The sequence below is a fragment of the Python bivittatus genome, unplaced genomic scaffold, assembly GCF_059951505.1.
Source record: "Python bivittatus isolate LINGU-HERP-01145 unplaced genomic scaffold, Pbiv_v1 ctg000640_np1212, whole genome shotgun sequence".
NCBI lineage: Eukaryota > Metazoa > Chordata > Lepidosauria > Squamata > Pythonidae > Python > Python bivittatus.
In genome coordinates this window covers 393,027-409,844 of record NW_028277090.1, presented here as the reverse complement: position 1 = coordinate 409,844, position 16,818 = coordinate 393,027, and the positions used below count along the sequence as shown (strand labels likewise).

Below are 16,818 nucleotides of genomic sequence, written 5' to 3'. Positions count from 1 at the left end.
CCAGCGCAAAGAACTCCGAAAAACCAGAAAGGGTGTACGCTGATTTCTTCTTTCTTCATGTTTCTTCCTTCCGGAGAGGGGAAACTCCAAACTGTGCTGCAATCATCGGGGGGGAGGGGGACAGTTTAATTGAAAACCAACCCAAAACATGAACTTTGAGTAATTTAATAGGTAAAACAACTACCCAGAATGGAGCCGTGGGGCTCAGCTCTCTCCCCGCCCCTCAATACAACTACCTGCAAGCTGGGGAGACCGCTTTCCCCCAGGAAGTGCCAATTCCGGTCCACTTCGGGGAATAGAAACAATTGACCCTCTTTGACCCTCCCCGATCCGCCCTGAAATCGGTGGCCATTTATTTACAGAGAAGCAGACGCAGAACTTGAGCTCTTCTGGACAGGCTGGAAAACGGAAGGCGAGAATGAGAACTTTGTACAGACGGAGAACGGGGAAGAAGCAAGAGCTGGGGATCGCCTTTCGGGGGGGGCACAGATCCAGTCTTGGCTCCCCAGAGAGGCCGGGTCCTTTGCGAGAGCGGATTGCGTGGGAGGACAGCGTGCCGAACGAGGGGGCGATGGGATCTGGGTGGAAGCTGGGGCGGGGGGCGGTTTGGTACCAAAGTCAGATGGGGCTCCGTAGCTCGGCCGGAGCCAGGCGGAGCTCTTCCGGAGCCCCCCATGAAAAAATGACTCCCATGCTTGAGCTTCTGTGCTGGGAGCGATCCTCCATCCTCTCGAGATCAAGGCCGAGGTCTTCCTTCTGCCCGAAAGGGAGAGGACCACAGCAGCCATGGAACTACCCTGCCCGCCTGCCTGCCGAGGGGGGAAGGGTAGCCGACTCCACCTTGGCAGGGCCGGGCAAAGAAGGGGAAAGGGAGAGGGGTTAAGGCATGGGGCTGGCCCAGCGAGCAGTCTCGCGCAGTCCGGAGGGGGTCTTCTTTGTCGCCGCAGCAGCTGGGCCCCCCTGGGAGCTCTCCTGTCCTTTGGGGGTCAGTAATCTTCCACCCAGCCGTTTTCGGATATGAACGCATCGATCACCTCTTTCATGGCCAGGTTGGGAATCAGCTGGTCCTGGGTCAGCGGGCTTCGGGTCACGGGGTCAAAGTGGCCGACCCGCTAGGGAGGACAGAGAAGAGGCAGTTGTGAGGAGGGGGACGAGAGTCAGGGGAGAAGATAATGTTCAGGACAGGACTAGCCTCCAAACCCCAGCAAGGCCAGGAGGGAACCAAAACAGTGTTCCACTGAAAGCTTCAAGACGATGACAGTTGATTAAAGACAACACATCTCCCTGTTTTCCATCGGTTTCATTTTTCCTGCTCTTCTGTCGTGTTAAGGCTCTGAGGGCCTGACCCTTGCCGGCTGCCCAAACCTTGAAGGCCCCCATCAAAACACCTAAAACCATGGAGTTTTACCGTGGAAAACAAAGAATCCATTTCTATTTTCACACCAACTGGGCAGCCCTACCCATTGAATGAACCACAATAAATAAAATAAACAGTAGAGCTGCAGCCTGAATTAAAGAGGAAGACAGCTGACCTCAAGCCAGGCCGACCTTGGGAGTTTTGCTTCTTTGGATGAGAAGACCAACTGCTTTACGCAGTTGAGGCTGGCTCTACTTGACAACGATACAGAGGGGGTGAACAGCAGCAGCTATATAAGGCGCTGATTTTCTTCCTTCCCCCAACCCTAGAAATTTTCTGAGCTTCGACGCATCAGCCACGGCCCATGTAGCTGTAACACTGAAGCAGGCTAGGCCACCTGAATCCAGCTCAACTCCTGGCGACCTCATGCCTTCTCGGCTGCCATTTCCTTCTCCGTGGATTTTTTGTTAACCCGTTTAGCCCATCAAGATACTAATCAGATGCAGCCCTAATTAGTTTCTCACCCAGATGAGATCAATCGTTTGCTGAGGAAAATCAGTTTAAGACAAGGGAAAAAGAAAAATTGCTCAGGAAAGGAAAGCCTCCGCATCCTTCATCATTTGCGTCACTCAGCCCATCCCTTTGCAGCCTTCAGCCTCTTCCCTTAACCATCAAAAGGTCCCAATAGAAGGGACGATCTGTAGCTCAGGGTTGAATTGTGGAGTCCTTGGTGCTCTCTGAGCTTGGTGGTTGGCTGGCAGACGTTTCATGACCCAACGAGGTGACACCATCAGTGCCAGATGATGCTAGCCCTAGCACTGATGTTACCTAGTGTGATGGAATGGACTTATGAAGGCCATGCTCAGGGAGATAAGTGTGTTCTCAGCCCCCAACAGGAGCGTGGGAAGTTCAAGAAGATGAGGCTGGCACCTCCCTAAGGAATTCACGGTGTTGTGGCTGGCTGGCTTGGGAACTTGGGTTCAGTCTGGGGAGATTCTGTCTTGAGGTGGAAGCTAATAAACGCAACAGAACTGTATTTGCATTGTCTCTTGGAGTTCTTTGGGCTGAACCTGTCATCTAGTTGGGTCATGAAACGTCTGCCAGCCACCCACCAAACTCCGAGAGTATCAAGGGCTCCACATCAAAAGGTTGTCTATCCTTAAGGACCAGGTTCTTAACCGTTAGGGGGGGCCAAGGAAACATCCCTTTCCAAGATCTTGAGGTCACACATTCATATTTATTCTGAAGTAGAAGTTTGCTCTATGGCCAGCTCCAAGTTTGGGTTTCTCACAGCTGTGTAGCTCAACCTGACATTATTCCACGACTTGGATTCCTGGGTAGAGGTTGGGGCTGCGTTGCATGGACTAACACCACTTTCTACCTCTAGGGCAGCCAACGTGTCTCATTTACCTGGAGATGCTCTTCTATGTCCTTCCGGTCATAAGTGATCCCACTCGGCGTAATGCAAGGCTCACGCATCAATTCGAAGCTGATTTTCCCACACAGGTAATCAGGGATGTCCCGTTTCTGGCCCAAAAGAAGAGAACAGCACTCTGTATTTCCAACTCAGCACCAATCTTCTAAATTACAGGTTCTCCACCATTTTCATTTTCTAAGAATGCCTCTTGAGTATATTATTATTATTAGATTTTTATTCATCCATCCATCATCTGTCTCAAGGTGGTGAACATACCCAATACTCCTTTCTCCTCCTGTTTTCCCCAGAACAACAACCCTGTGAGATGGGTTGGGCTGAGAGTGTGTGACTGGCCCAAAGTCACCCAGCTGGCTTCCATGTTTTTCATATACATGGAACCCCCAAACTATCATGGAAATAACAACAATGGCACAATGCAGCGTGATCACTTTCTGTTACATTTTGTTTCCCTGAATTCAATGATGTCCAAAACATTTATTTACTACATCGATACCACCTTAGCTAAAAACCTCCAGGGGGAAATCCAGTGTTGGCATCGTCCAACAAGCATCAAGAAGATTCTGGGCACACTGGCACCCAGATGCCACTTTGAGGACTTAGGTTCTGAAGTAGCTATAAGGCAACTCAATATTCTTCAACTCAGACCACCAATGGTAAGAGTTGACATCCAGCCAACCCAGAAGACATCAGTTCAACCATGACCTCACCTTCCGCTTCTCATCCACCTGGGAGAAGAGTTCATCCATGTCTGCTAGATATTTTTCCTGAAAGAGAAATGGGGCCCTTTAGCATGACCTGCCTGCTCCTTGCCTGGCCATCAATCCCAACGCAAGAAAGTCTTGGATGGCTTTCAAAAAGGACTGGATAGATTCCTGGAGGACGTTCCGTCTTGAAGACCCCATGTTACCTCTGGGCTGGGGGCTGTGGCTTCCAAATATCCATTGCAGGGAGAGGCCTCCTGTTTGCAAGCACCCCAGAGGTATCTGGTGGACCACTTGGAGAAGCAACACTGTCCTTTGGCTACATGACAGTACTGCAGAATAGCAACTTCTCAAAGGCCTTTGGGAGCCAGATTCTTCTGGGGGGCAGGAAGAGCACACAACTCTGGGACTGTCAGCCCTTCAAGGTTGTCCAGACCAGAAAACAGACTCCACAAGAAGACTAGATCTAAGCTTTATTGAGATGGGCTATAATAGCAGAACCTTGCCAGTCTGACTGTGGCAAGACTGTGGCCATCCTCTTCTTCTTATACCCCAGTAAGTCAGGGAGAAGTCAGCCTGGATCTCTTCCTAATACTGCACTCTCTCCCTTCCTAGGACTTGAATGCTTCACCCCTCTGCTGACATAATACTTGCTGAATATTTGCTTCAAGGCCCTCTCCCTGGCATTCTCCAGGGACATCCCTGAACGAAACAGATCCCTAACTGACCACCTTAGGCTGACACAGGAGGAGAGCTGTGTTGGTCTGTGGTGGGAAAAAAGCAGGAGTTTGGTAGCACATTTTCCGACTAACACCTTTTCTTGAAAGGCATCAGCTTTCGTGAGTTGTGTCTGGCTTCATCCGATGCAACCAATGAACCGAGCTGTGTCAGATGCAGAGACAGCCAGCTCGCAAACGCTGATGCCTCTTCACAAAACCCACCTTCGGCCAAGGAACACCACAATGCAAGCAATGCCCGTCGCTGCCAAGTCAAGGGCAGGGAAAACTGTCTGCGCGCCCCACGAGGGGACAGGAGAAGCAGCTTTGCTTGCTTCTGATCCAAAAAGCCCAAAGGCATCATTGAGTCCCATGGAGGTCCCACAGCAGAGGGGAAAACCCAACAAGGGGTCCTCACGTGTTTGGCTCTGATGTTGGCCAATTGTGCCCGGCTCCGGTTTTCATCCATGTTCTCCTCCTCCTGTGCCCGTTGACATTCGTCGAGTTCCCTGGAAGAGAAGCAAAGTGCAGGGAGGGGGTGAGAGAGGGGAGGCCATGTGGCTGTCCCAAAAGAGAGCCTCTTCTGTCATGGTGCCTGCCTCTGGAACATCATTGCCCCAGAGATCAGACTTGCTCCAACCTTACTGGCTTCCCGTAAGGCCTCAAAGACCTGATTTTGCTATTGAGCCTGGGGCCTTGGGTGTGTGGTAGAGCCCATATTGTGGTGAAGTTGTGTGTTGGTTGGTTTTTACCTTGGCTGCTGTAGACGGGTCAGCCTTCCCAGGTAGACCAGACAGGACACATGACCAGATGAGCTAATTCTACTTTATTATAAGGCCATATTAACAGAATCTTGCAAGTCTGAAACTACAAATTTCCCACCGTCTTCTTTGTAGCCTGAGAAGCTAGGAAGGGTCCCTTCTGAGCCTCTTGCTCTGCCCATTATGCAGCTGCGGGCTATTCCCTCTCTTATCTGACCATTCCCTAGGCAGCATCTCTTCGCCCCATTTCTCAAGGTCTTTCTCACATACCATTACAATATGTTATTTATTATTTTATTGTGATGTTTTTATCTTGCTTTTATTCACTGTTAGCTCCCCAGTCATGTATTTGAGGTGGGTGGCCTTTAAATAAATGGATGGATGGATGGATGGATGGATGGATGGATGGATGGATGGATGATAGATAGATAGATAGATAGATAGATAGATAGATAGATAGATAGATAGATAGACAGACAGATAGATAGATAGATAGATAAAATAAGAGAAATGTCTGCTGCAGGGAAATGGGTTCTCCACTTTTTTAGCCACCTTCCCCCTCTTTTGGTCCAAGAAAAAGAGTACTAGCCACCTCACCAATTTGCTGATCAATCGGATAAAGCAGATGGAAATACCTTCAGCGCTTGCAATGAGCTATCTAAATGCTCACAGTAAAGCAAAAACTCTCTTCAAGTTAGTTTAATTCCTGGGGAACCATGTCGCTTTCTTTGGCCACCATGTGGACATGTTCTGTCGGTACTTTCTGTTTACAAGTGACATGCCTGGGATGTCCTAATTCTCTCCCCTCCAACTACTAACCACTTCTGACCCTCCTTAGTTTTTCAGCCTCAGCCAAGATCACTCAGATCCTGCCACCCAGCAAGTTGTATTAATGCTATCTTTATTGGATTTATATCCTGTTTTCATTCAGCATCCCAAGATGGCCTATCATAGCATTCCTCCCTCCTGTCTTCCTGCACAGCAACAACCTTGTGAGGTGGGTTGGCTGAAAGAAAAGGATGGGTTCAAAGTCTTCCTTAAGGGCCACCGGTCAACAGGTGCTTTCCCACCTATCACCGGGTCCCGTGCTTTCTCACAGAGTCCTTCTATCCACGCCCAAACCCTCTTCCCCATACCTACCTCTCCTTCTCTGCCATGATGAGTTTGGTGAGATAAGCATGCAACTCGTTCTCCTGGTTGATCCGCTTCTCCTCGATGTTGTTCCAACGCTTTTTCTTGGCGATGCGCAGGGCGCTCGGAATGTCGTCCCCAAAGTTCAGCCGTTGCTCTTTGGCTAAGTTGTGGGCTGAAAATGTAACGCAACAAATTCACTGCAACGGGAATGGCACGCAACAAACAGGAGCGGAAAAACAAGTTCTCCTAAATCTGCCACATATCCACACACCCGGCCTATTCTTCGCACATTCAGCTACGGTGTCCACAGCCCAGCTTGACAGATGCAAGTTCTCGGTTTAAGCTGCTCTCCCCAAACTGACATCCTCCAGGGGTGAACTACAGTTCCCATATGCTGCAGCCAACTTGGGCTATGACTACCCAACCCATCCTGGGGCAGCAGAGTGGGGAAGGATGAAGGAGGGGACCCAGAAGCAGCAGCTACGTGAGACAGACGCACGAACAAAGTCCGAAGCTCCAAATTTCACCCTTCAAATAAATGTCTCTCTACCTCCCCTTCTCTGAGATCTTCTGAACCGTCTTAGGAAAAGGGTTTTCTGCAAACAAGATCAGGGTGTGAGGGCGGGGAATCAGGAGGGCTGGAATACTTTTTAGAATGAAAAGCAGAGTTGGGAATTTAGAGACAGTTAGTCCATCTGAAGTGGGCCATTTTAAGTGGCTGAAATTATACCCCATGAAGAGACAGGTAGGAAAGAGACTCTTGGCTTTAGAAACTGAAGTTGCCTTTTGTGAACCTCAGGTCCACACACTTCCTTGCTCTCTCTCCTGCCTGGAAAAAGGAAATTTGTGGGATTTTAGTCCTTAAAAAAAAAAAAAAAAAAGCAAACATGCATTTTTCTTATGTATAAATAATATCTGGGCTGCAGGTATGGTTTTCAGGAGGTCTCAGCTTAAGGGAAGATAAACTCTCAGAGTCCATTTGGAATTTGAGAGGGGGCAGTAGGGGCATTCACAAAACGGCTATTGCAACGGCACCCAACCTTCCCAGAAAGGGGCGCAAAGGTATTGCTGCAAATAGATATGGGGGTGAGGTGTGCTTTATTTCACAGCAGACCAACTTTCCACTTCATGTTTTTAATTAGAATAGTACTTCTGAACAGCTGTACAAAGCAGAGAAACTCGCAGGCAGCAAGGACCATCTCTGGGAAGGGGTCCAGTGGTGTTTGGGAACAATGCATGCTCCCTTTCCTGCTCTTTCCAGCTGTGGGTTGCTGACTCGTTTTAAAGTGTATTTCCAAGTCAGCCAGAATCTGTAACCATGGTTGGCTCTACCACACCGCTAATCACAGCAAATTCGCACAACTTGGATCTTGCGGGAACAGCTGGTCTACCCAAAGGTGCAATTTTTTTTTTCCTGAACCAAAAGCTTGACTCAGAGACCCCAGGATGGACTCCCTGCCCCACACATGGACCCACCCACCCTCCCCGCTGATGATTCAGCACAGGAGAAAAAGGTCTTCATCCAAGGCAGGAAGAGGAGGAGTGCGCTTCCCTGCCCATTAGAGATGCTCGGGGTCTCTGTCTGAAGGTCAGCCCTGATCCCCAAATTCTTCCCCCGGATCAAAACACCCGCTTAACAAAGAAGTCTTCCAGCCAAGGAGTGCACAGAAGAAAGCAGTTAAGTAGAGAAATTGGAGCTTTAGGATAAGAGGGACAGCAGACAGACTTGTGGGGTAGGTAAAACCAGTTACTGTTTAATGAGTTTCTTTCTCCCACATTTAGCTTCCTGGCTGCTGTTGTTTTCATCCAGATTTACCTCAACTTGTTAAGAGAGAGGAAAAAAAGATTTGCTTGATTCCCAAATCTCTCTTCCAGCATCCTTGAAATTTACACTCTGCACACTGAAATACAGGTAGCCCTTGACTTATGACCATTCAAAGTTATGACAGCGCTGAAAAAAGTGACTTACGACTGGTCCTCACACTTACAACCATCACAGCAGCCCTGCGGTCACGTGATCAAAATTTGGGCACTTGGCAATTGGCATTTATGATGGTTGCAGAGTCCCTGGGTCATGTGATCACCATCTACGACCTTCCCAGCTGGCTTCCAACAAGCAAAGTCAACGTGGAACCACATGATTCACATAACAACCACGTGATTCACTTAATGACCACATGATTTGCTTAATGACCACCACAAAAAATGTCATAAAATTGGGTGCTGTCACGTGATACCTCACTTAATGACTGCACCGCTTAATGATGAATTTTCCAGTCCCTATTGTAGTCATAAGTGGAGGACTACCCATAGAGGCTCTCTTTCTATTCCTGAACCCTACTTTTTATTTCTCGATGATGATGATGATGATGATGATTCTGGCTGCACAAGACCAAGCCTTAAGAACCAACGCATATAAAACCAGAATTGAGAAGACAGCAACAGAAAGCAAATGCTGCCTCTGCAAAGAACCTGAAGAAACAGTTGAGCTCCTAATTAGCTGCTGCAAGAAGATCACTCAGACTGACTAGAAACAACAGCATGACAAAGTAGCAACAATGGTGCATTAAAATATCTGCAAGAAATACCATTGGCCTGCAAGCAAGAACTGGTGGGACCACAAAACAGACAGTAATAGAAAATGAAGAAGCTAAAGTGCTCTGGGACTTTAGGATTCAGACAGACAAGCACCTGCCACACAACACCCCAGACTTAACAACTGTGGATAAGAAAGACAAAAAAGTCTGGATGGTGGACACTGCCACACCTGGAGACAGCAGAAGAGAAGAGAAAGAACTGGAGAAATTCACAAAATACAAAGACCTGCGAATAGAAGTAGGACGACTGTGGCAAAGGAAAGCAAAGACAGTACCAAGAGTAACAGGCGCCTTGGGTGCAATCCCAAAACATCTGGAAGACCATCAGCAAGGACAGAATCACCACCAGTCGACTGCAAGAGGCAGCTTGACTTGGAACGGCTTCCATCCTGCAACAATCCCTTTAACCCCATCAAACAACATCTGCCTATCCCAGGTCCTTGGGAAGGACTCGACAGGTGGATAAAAATGCCAAATCCAGTCAAAACATCTGGCTGACTCTGCGACCAACCATAATAAGTTCCATTTTCTCGCCTTGCCCTTTCCCCCCCCCCCCCAAGACTTTACCAACTTATTCCCTTTTTGGTTTTGGCTTCCTAATTCTGTTCACTGAAAATCAATCTCTATTTTCAATTTTGGCTGACTCTCCCTGACTTTCACACCTCCTCCAACACACCCACTTCTGAATTTCTCTTCATTTCTTATGAAAGCTGTTTACAACCATATCTTGGTAGACGTGCCTCTCTTGATTTTACCGTATGCGATTAAAGGGGATGGGACTTAGAATGCTTTCATTAACCAAGTGAGAAGGAATTAGGAGCGTGCAATATTTTAATTTGCTGTGATATCATTTTATTGTTGCTGTTTTACTATTCCAGTCTATTTCAACCCAATGTTGCTTTCATCCTTATGTTACTTTCTCAATTCCTTTAATTGCTTAGTATAGTTTAAACTTCTTTTCCTAGTACAATTTTCTTTTGCATTATTTTTCTTTCCTAACATTTCATCCTGACATTATTCGTATGACCTTTTCCTTATCATATTATATTTGTTCCTTGATGCCCATCATTTTTTAATGTCACAAATGCATTTACTTCTGATGCTACAAAGCAGAACAGAGTTCATTCCAGAGACCAGCATTATAAGATGAAAAAACTCCCCAAATGAGTTTATGAATATATAATTTAGAGCAGTGTTTCTCAACCTTAGCAACTCTAAGATGTGTGGACTTCAACTCCCAGAATTCCCCAGCCAGCATGGAGCTGGGGAATTCTGGGAGTTGAAGTCCACACAACTTAGAGTTGCTAAGGTTGAGAAACACTGGTTTAGAGCATAAGAAAATAGAAAATGTAATACAAAAAATTTGCCTACAAGGCAAATGTTTCACTGGCATTGGTGCAAAATGTGGCCAAATTTCTGGAGGTTTCCACCTGCTTGTCAGCGAAAAGGAATAAGATTTGTCCCCCCTTTGAGGATCAACTACTATTGATCCTCAATAGTAGTTAAGCAGGAAGGGCCTGAACCCAAGGCTATCTGGACAAACCTTAGTGCTCTGCAATTGACTAGATTCAATTGATTGCATTCTGCAACTGACAACACTACGACTGACACACCTTAGCATATACAGGGAGTCCTCGTTTAGCGACCACAATTGGGACCAGCAACTCAGTTGTTACGCGAAGCAGTTGCTAAGTGAATCCACAACTGTGCTTACAATCTTCCTTCAGCTTTCCTTTGCTTTACAGACCTGAGAAGGTCGTAAATGTGAGGATTGGTCGCAAAGTTACTTTTTCATCACTGTCGTAATGGCGAACGGTCACTAAATGAGGCAGTCACTAAACAAGGCCAATCTGTACAATACAATGCAACTAAAGATTGCAATCAATTGTGCACTGTGGTCCACTGACACACTGCACCATATGAGGGAAGTTCTTGTGGCACTGATCTGTCCATGGGCCCCAGACTCACTCCTCCAGGCACAAAGGGATTCTCTGCTCTGCCTTCATCAGAGCCGGCGACTTGCCTGCCCACCTCCCCGACTCACCTCTTTGAAGGTTAGCAATGGCTTCGTCATAATTCTCCATCTCCAACTGGCACTGTCCCAGGAAGAAATGTGCCTTCACTGATTGCCCGTCCAACTCCAGGGCATGCTTGCAGTCGGCCAGCGCTTTGTCGTGCTGTTGCATTTTTAGGTAACATAAGGCGCGGTTGGTGTAGTAGACGGCGACCAAGGGATTGCGATTCTGCAAGGGGGGGAAAGCAGTAATGCTGGATGGCCGGAGATTCAGGGGAGTTGGCTGAAACTCTACGTTTATTTTACAAGGATCCTCCCAGTCCAACAATGTGCGACAAGACGGCCTCCAAGAATGATGAGACAGGATGATGTTGGTTTAACCCAGGGTTTCTCAACTTTGGCTGCTTGAAGATGGGTGGACTTCAACTCCCAGAATTCCCCAGCCAGCATGGCTGGCTGGGGAATTCTGGAAGTTGAAGTCCACCCATCTTCAAACGCCCAAGGTTGAGAAACCCTGTAACTGTTCAAGAAAGGGGGGAAGTAAAGCCTCAGGACCCCATAATCCTTGGCCCCTCCCCAAAAACTATGATAGGAGAAACAAAGAATACACGAGGAGTGACTACATTAATTGTCACATCATTTCCCAAAGCAAATGAAACAGCCCTGATCTCGCCCCTCTTCACTCCCACTCGCATTTTGGGGCGTCGTTCCCAGCGATTCCAAATTCAAGGGGCCCCCTCAGCTTATAAAAGGGCCCCATCATGAAAGGGCCCCTAGCTCATCCAAAGGCGATTTTGGTCAACGCCACGATTAAAGCCATTAAAAGTGCCAGGGTTAGACAGGCTATTTCTCTCTCAGCCCAGGCAATGCCTCAACGAAAAATCTCTCTCTGTTGCTGAAAGACAAATTCAAACAGCGTTATTCTTTCAGGTAAATGCAGTGCAGCCAGTTCAGAGGAGCTAACTCAGATCCAAACTGGAATCTTCCAAAATATTCCTTATTAAAAACAAAGTTTAGTATAAGGAGCCTCTAAGAACCTGCAACGGTTTTTCTTGCAAATCTGTTTCATAATGGCTGGGATGGAAAAGCTTGGGCAGAGTTCAAGAGAACAGATTAAAACGGTGTTTCTCAATCTCAGCAACTTTAAGATGGGTGGACTTCAACTCCCAGAATTCCCCAGCCAGCATGCTGGTTGGGGAATTCTGGGAATTGAAGTCCACCCATTTTCAAGTTGCCGAGGTTGAGAAACACTGGATTAAAGGGTATTTTGCAGTAGGAGAGAGAAGACTGGAAATACTTTCAAATCAAAACAAAAACTAATGTTACCAGCCTGATTCTTTTCTAGAATCCGACAATCATTTAAGAAAATAAGTTTCTGGGTTCCCAGATATTCCATCAGCCCCTTAAGAGCAACTGTAACAGCAACTCCTCCAATCAATTTGGAATGGCAAAAGCCTTCCAAAGCAAAATCTGGATTTTCAAGAGCTCCCTCCTCTCCTTTGAAATATCAACCATCATTCATAATAGGTGCGAGGCCACTGAAGTACACGAAGCGTTGAAGAAAAATGGGATTTTTTAAAAGGAGGGATCTTTGCCCCAAAGCATTTACAATGCAAACTGCAAAGAGTTTATACTGTAAAACTCCAGTGCAGAGGAAGAAATTGGGAAGAGGCAGAAGGATCATTAAATCTATTTTCAACAGAGGTAGTCAAAAAGGATGACCTAATTAAGTGCCATATATACTCGTGGATAAGCCTATCTGTGGATAAGCTGGCCCTCGAAATTTCAACCAAAATACCTTAAAAATGCATCATAAGCCCACCCTCCAATTTTTAACATCTTTTGTTCCTGCTAAGCATTCGGCTGCTGTATGTGCAGTTGGGCTGTAAAGGGCTTTAAAATATCTGAACTCTGGTCCACAGGTAAGCAGAACCCAATTTTTGGGGTGTACCTGGAACCTAAAATTCTCGGCTTATCCACAAGTATATACAGTAACTCAGTGTTTCTCAACCTCGGCCGCTTTAAGAGGTGTGGACTTCAACTCCCAGAATTCCCCAGCCAGCATGGCTGGCTGGGGGATTCTGGGAGTTGAAGTCCATTCCTCTTAAAGCAGCCGAGGTTGAGAAACACTGCAGTGACTTACATAGCGAAGCCTCACGCCTATGGCCCATATCAGGCTTTGAAACAGCAGCTTTGTAGTTGGTGACAGGGAGGAGAAACTGACTCCAAGAAAGCAGGCGAGAAATGCCATGAACCCAAAAGCTTGACCGGCATTAAGCCGTAACGGGGTTTGATTTGTAAACTAATAATTGGCGACTTAGCATCACGGAGGCACTGCACAGTGGCCGCCTAACGGATTTCAGTAAACTATAGTTAAGTAAATCAAGCCCGGCGATACACGCACGACTCACAGACTTGGTTAAAAGTGTTTGCACTTCGCAAATAAAAGCCAGAGCCGGTGACACGGGAATAGGGTGCACCTTTTCAGCAGCACCCAATTGACGCCCGTCTTTTTTACTAGGCAACCCATCCAGCTGTTTCTATCCGTGCAAACGGGACCCATCAAAATGGCCCTGAGTATCTGGGGCAGGCACGACTCCAGTTATTTAGCAGAAAGAACAAAACTGGCAAAATCAAGTCAGCAAAAATAGCCCCAAGCAGCAGACACAGAATGTTTTACAGCCGTTCAAGGTAGGTCATCCTACAAACCCAGACACGCACGCTCGTATCTATCCTCTTTCATCGGTAATCCTTACAACGGTCTTCGGATGTAGGCCAGCGTTATTTTTTCACCCCGTTGCCAAAGCCTGTTTATTTTTCAGCTTTCTGGGCCCCCCAGTTGCAAAATGACCCTGGGCAGCTGTCCAGATTTTAAAAGCAAGAAGAACACAACATTAGGTAAGAAAAGAGTACAGTCGCCCGGAGGGAACAGATTCGAAAAAAAGCACATGCTCCCATCACCCCCAACCTAAGAGGTTGTGATGTGGTGGAATATTGTCTCTTGGACAATGGCTGTTTTTATATGTTGTCTCTCTAACTTGTGAAGCAGCCCAGAGTCGCTCTGGGGTTGGGCAGTCTTGACATTCGATAAAACAATAAATAAGGTACCCTGCTCCTGAATCTGGAGGCTCCGTGTAATCTAGCATTCACCCGATCCCATTACAGGTAGTCTTTGACTTACAACCATTTGTTTAGCGACCATTGAAAGTTACGATGGCCCTGGAAAAAGTGACTTATGACCAGCCCTTGCACTTACGACTGTTGCAGCATCCCCATGGTCATGAGATCGTGATTTGGGCACTGGGCAACCATCATGCATTTATGATGGTTACAGCATCCTGTGGTCACATGATTGCCATTTGTGAACTTCCCAGCCAGGTTCCGAAAGCAAAATCAATGGGGGAAGCTGGCAGGGAAGTTTGCAAGTTGCGGTCCCGTGATGTCTCACTTAACGGCCGTGGTGATTCACTTAATGACCATGGTAAAAAAGGTTGTAAAATCGGGTGCAGTCACGTGATGCCTTGCTTAATAACCGCACCACAACGATCAATTTTCCAGTCCCTATTGTGGTCGTAAGTCGAGGACTTCCTGGAAGGTGTTCCAGCTGTACCCCTTTCCACCATTCCAGATGTGCCAGTAGGTGGTTGGAGTGCCTCCTCCTTGCAGGATGCAGCCAACTTCGCCTCTGTACCTTCTGCCCTGAGGAACTTCTGCACATGGTTCTGGAGAATCGGAAGGAGCATAATTTGCCCCACAGAAGATGAGTCACGTCCCATCTGCCGCCTGGATACCTCAGCCCCATCATTTGTCACGGGGATGACACAACAAAGCCTCCCTCAACCAGCAGCCTGGGGTTTGGATCCAAAGTCTAATTTGGCTCAGCCTGAGTCACTTCCCCCTTCCAACTGGCCTACATCACAGGGTTGTTGTAAAAGTCACAGCCAGGCTCCCATAACAGGCTAAAGCAAAGCGCATGTCACTTCTTTGCAATGTGAACCTGGTCGCTGACTTTAAGCCAGTCTAGTGGGCTATGTCTGTTTGTTCAAGAAACTCTGCTTAAACAAACCATGCTTGAGTCTGTCGCACGCACCTCTGCCAGAGTGATAATGTGGTGGCCGTCAACCCGAGCTCTTTGGGGTTGAGGACGCAAACAAATTCCCGGCACAGAGGCTGTATTCACACAAGATACACTTAATCTAGTTCTTCTATTACAATAACCCATTTTCCGAACCCTCCACTACCAAAGCAATGGGTTCATGCAGCACGTGAAGCCTCTAAACCAGTGTTGTCCAAACTTGGCCACTTTAAGATGAGTGGACTTCAACTCCCAGAATGCTGGCTGGGGAATTCTGGGAGTTGAAGTCCACTCATCTTAAAGTGGCCAAGTTTGGACAACACTGCTCTAAACATATCCAAGGTGAACTTCAGCAGCCCCTGCCTTCCAGCTGCTTGCTCAGCTCAGACCCCAACCCTTCCCACTCCCAGGGCAGACAGTCCCATTCATACAGCCTTCCTGTCACCCAGCCCCACTGTCTTCTCAAGCCCCCACCCCACCTGCCCCTGACACTCACCTTCAGCCAGCCCAGCACCAACTGGTCCCACCCCATCTGGGTCCTTGTCCAGAAACGGCAGGTGTCGAGGTTCAAGCCAGCCCTTGCCCAGGCGAGCGCTTCCCTTGCATTCCCCAATCCGCACCAGCCAGCTCTGCTTGCCCGTGCTCTCTGTTCATGCTCAGAGGCATCCCCTTAGTTGCAGCAGGCACCCTGTCAGGTGACTGCAGCTGACTAACTAATCGCATCCTGTCCCCATTGCCACCTCATTTCTCCCCCGGGGCCAAAGCTGGCCCGCACTCTGCAGGTGCTTAGAAACACTCTTGCCTCACAGTCCAAGCATCCTTGGGGAAGAAACTGAGCCCTGAGAGACACCCTTGTTCTCTGCCCATCCAGCTTATGAAGGCACACACTCTGCTTGTGCTCAGAGGACCACCCTTCCTTTGCTCTGGAGGGGAAAACTAACCCCTCTTCTTGTTTAATTCTGTCTGCACAGAAAGCAGCAATGCAGCGATGTCACTGACCTTCAATGGAGCCTCCAAAATAAGGAGAAACGGCATTCTGTTTGTTCTCAGAGGCATCCTCTTCTCTTACACACACACACAAGTCTGGCACTTCAGCCATGCTCAGAAGCAGTATTTTTATCAATGCCCTGCCTGGAGAAAGGGCGGGCGGGGACGCGCTTTAACCCAGACAAAACCTTTGCTTCTCTCCCCACACCAGAACCCAAACTCTCCATACCAGCGCCCTCTGCCAGTGCTCAGGGGCACTCTTCCCCTTCGCAGCTCCTTCCTTCCCTGGATCAACGCGCGGAAGCCCTAATGAGACGAGCCCCTCTGCAACTTCCTCCTCCCCCCACCCCTCCAAACTACCCGGCCCTCTGCCTGTGCTCAGAGGCACCCTTCCCCTCCGCAGCCCCTCCCTCCTACCAAGGCCGGCCTGTCTGCAGCTTCCCCCACCGCCCAACTCCCCTCTGCCTGCGCTCAGAGGCAGCCGCTCCCTCCCGCGGGTCCCCCCGTCCGGGCGGGAAGGGGCAGGGCCCCCCGCCGCGCCCTGCCCATGCTCAGAGGCCCCCTGCCCGGGCCCGCCCGCCCGCCGCCCGCGCCCCGGGCCCGCCGCCGACTCACGATGGCCCGGCCGTAGCAGGCGGCCGCCTCCGGGTACTTGCGGCTGACGAAGAGGCGGTTGCCCTGCTCCTTGTACTCCTGCGCGCTGCGGGTCTTCTCCGGGCTGCCGCCGCCCGCCACCCCGCCGCCGGGCAGCCCCGCGCCGCCCTCCTTCTCCTTCTCCTTCTCCTCCTTCCCCTTCATGCCGCCGCCGCCGCCCAGGCAGAAGCAGCCGCCGCCGCCGCCGCCGCCGCCGCCCCCGGCCCGCCCGGAGGAGCCCGGCGGGCACCGCTCGCCCCGGCCTCGACGCGCCGCCACAGCCCGGCCCGGGCCCCGCTCGCCCGCGAGAGCAGCGCCCGCAGCAGCAGCACCAGCAGCAGCAGCGCCCGCAGCGGCCCCGGAGCAGCGCGGCCGGAGGAGGAGCCTGCGCGGCCGGGAGGAACG

General features: G+C 49.1%; 1 protein-coding gene across 1 annotated transcript; it reads right to left on the bottom strand.

The window, feature by feature from the left end:
* Positions 1–149: 149 nt before the first annotated feature.
* STUB1 (STIP1 homology and U-box containing protein 1) lies at positions 150–16,799 on the bottom strand. Its single transcript, XM_088150999.1, has 7 exons — positions 16,396–16,799; positions 10,749–10,947; positions 6,114–6,279; positions 4,631–4,721; positions 3,503–3,559; positions 2,768–2,884; positions 150–1,112 (listed from the first exon to the last, which is right to left on the bottom strand). Exons 1-7 carry the CDS (start codon positions 16,576–16,578, stop codon positions 987–989), a joined length of 939 nt encoding a protein of 312 aa, XP_088007125.1. The 5' UTR covers positions 16,579–16,799; the 3' UTR covers positions 150–986.
* Between the last annotated feature and the right edge of the window lie 19 nt (positions 16,800–16,818).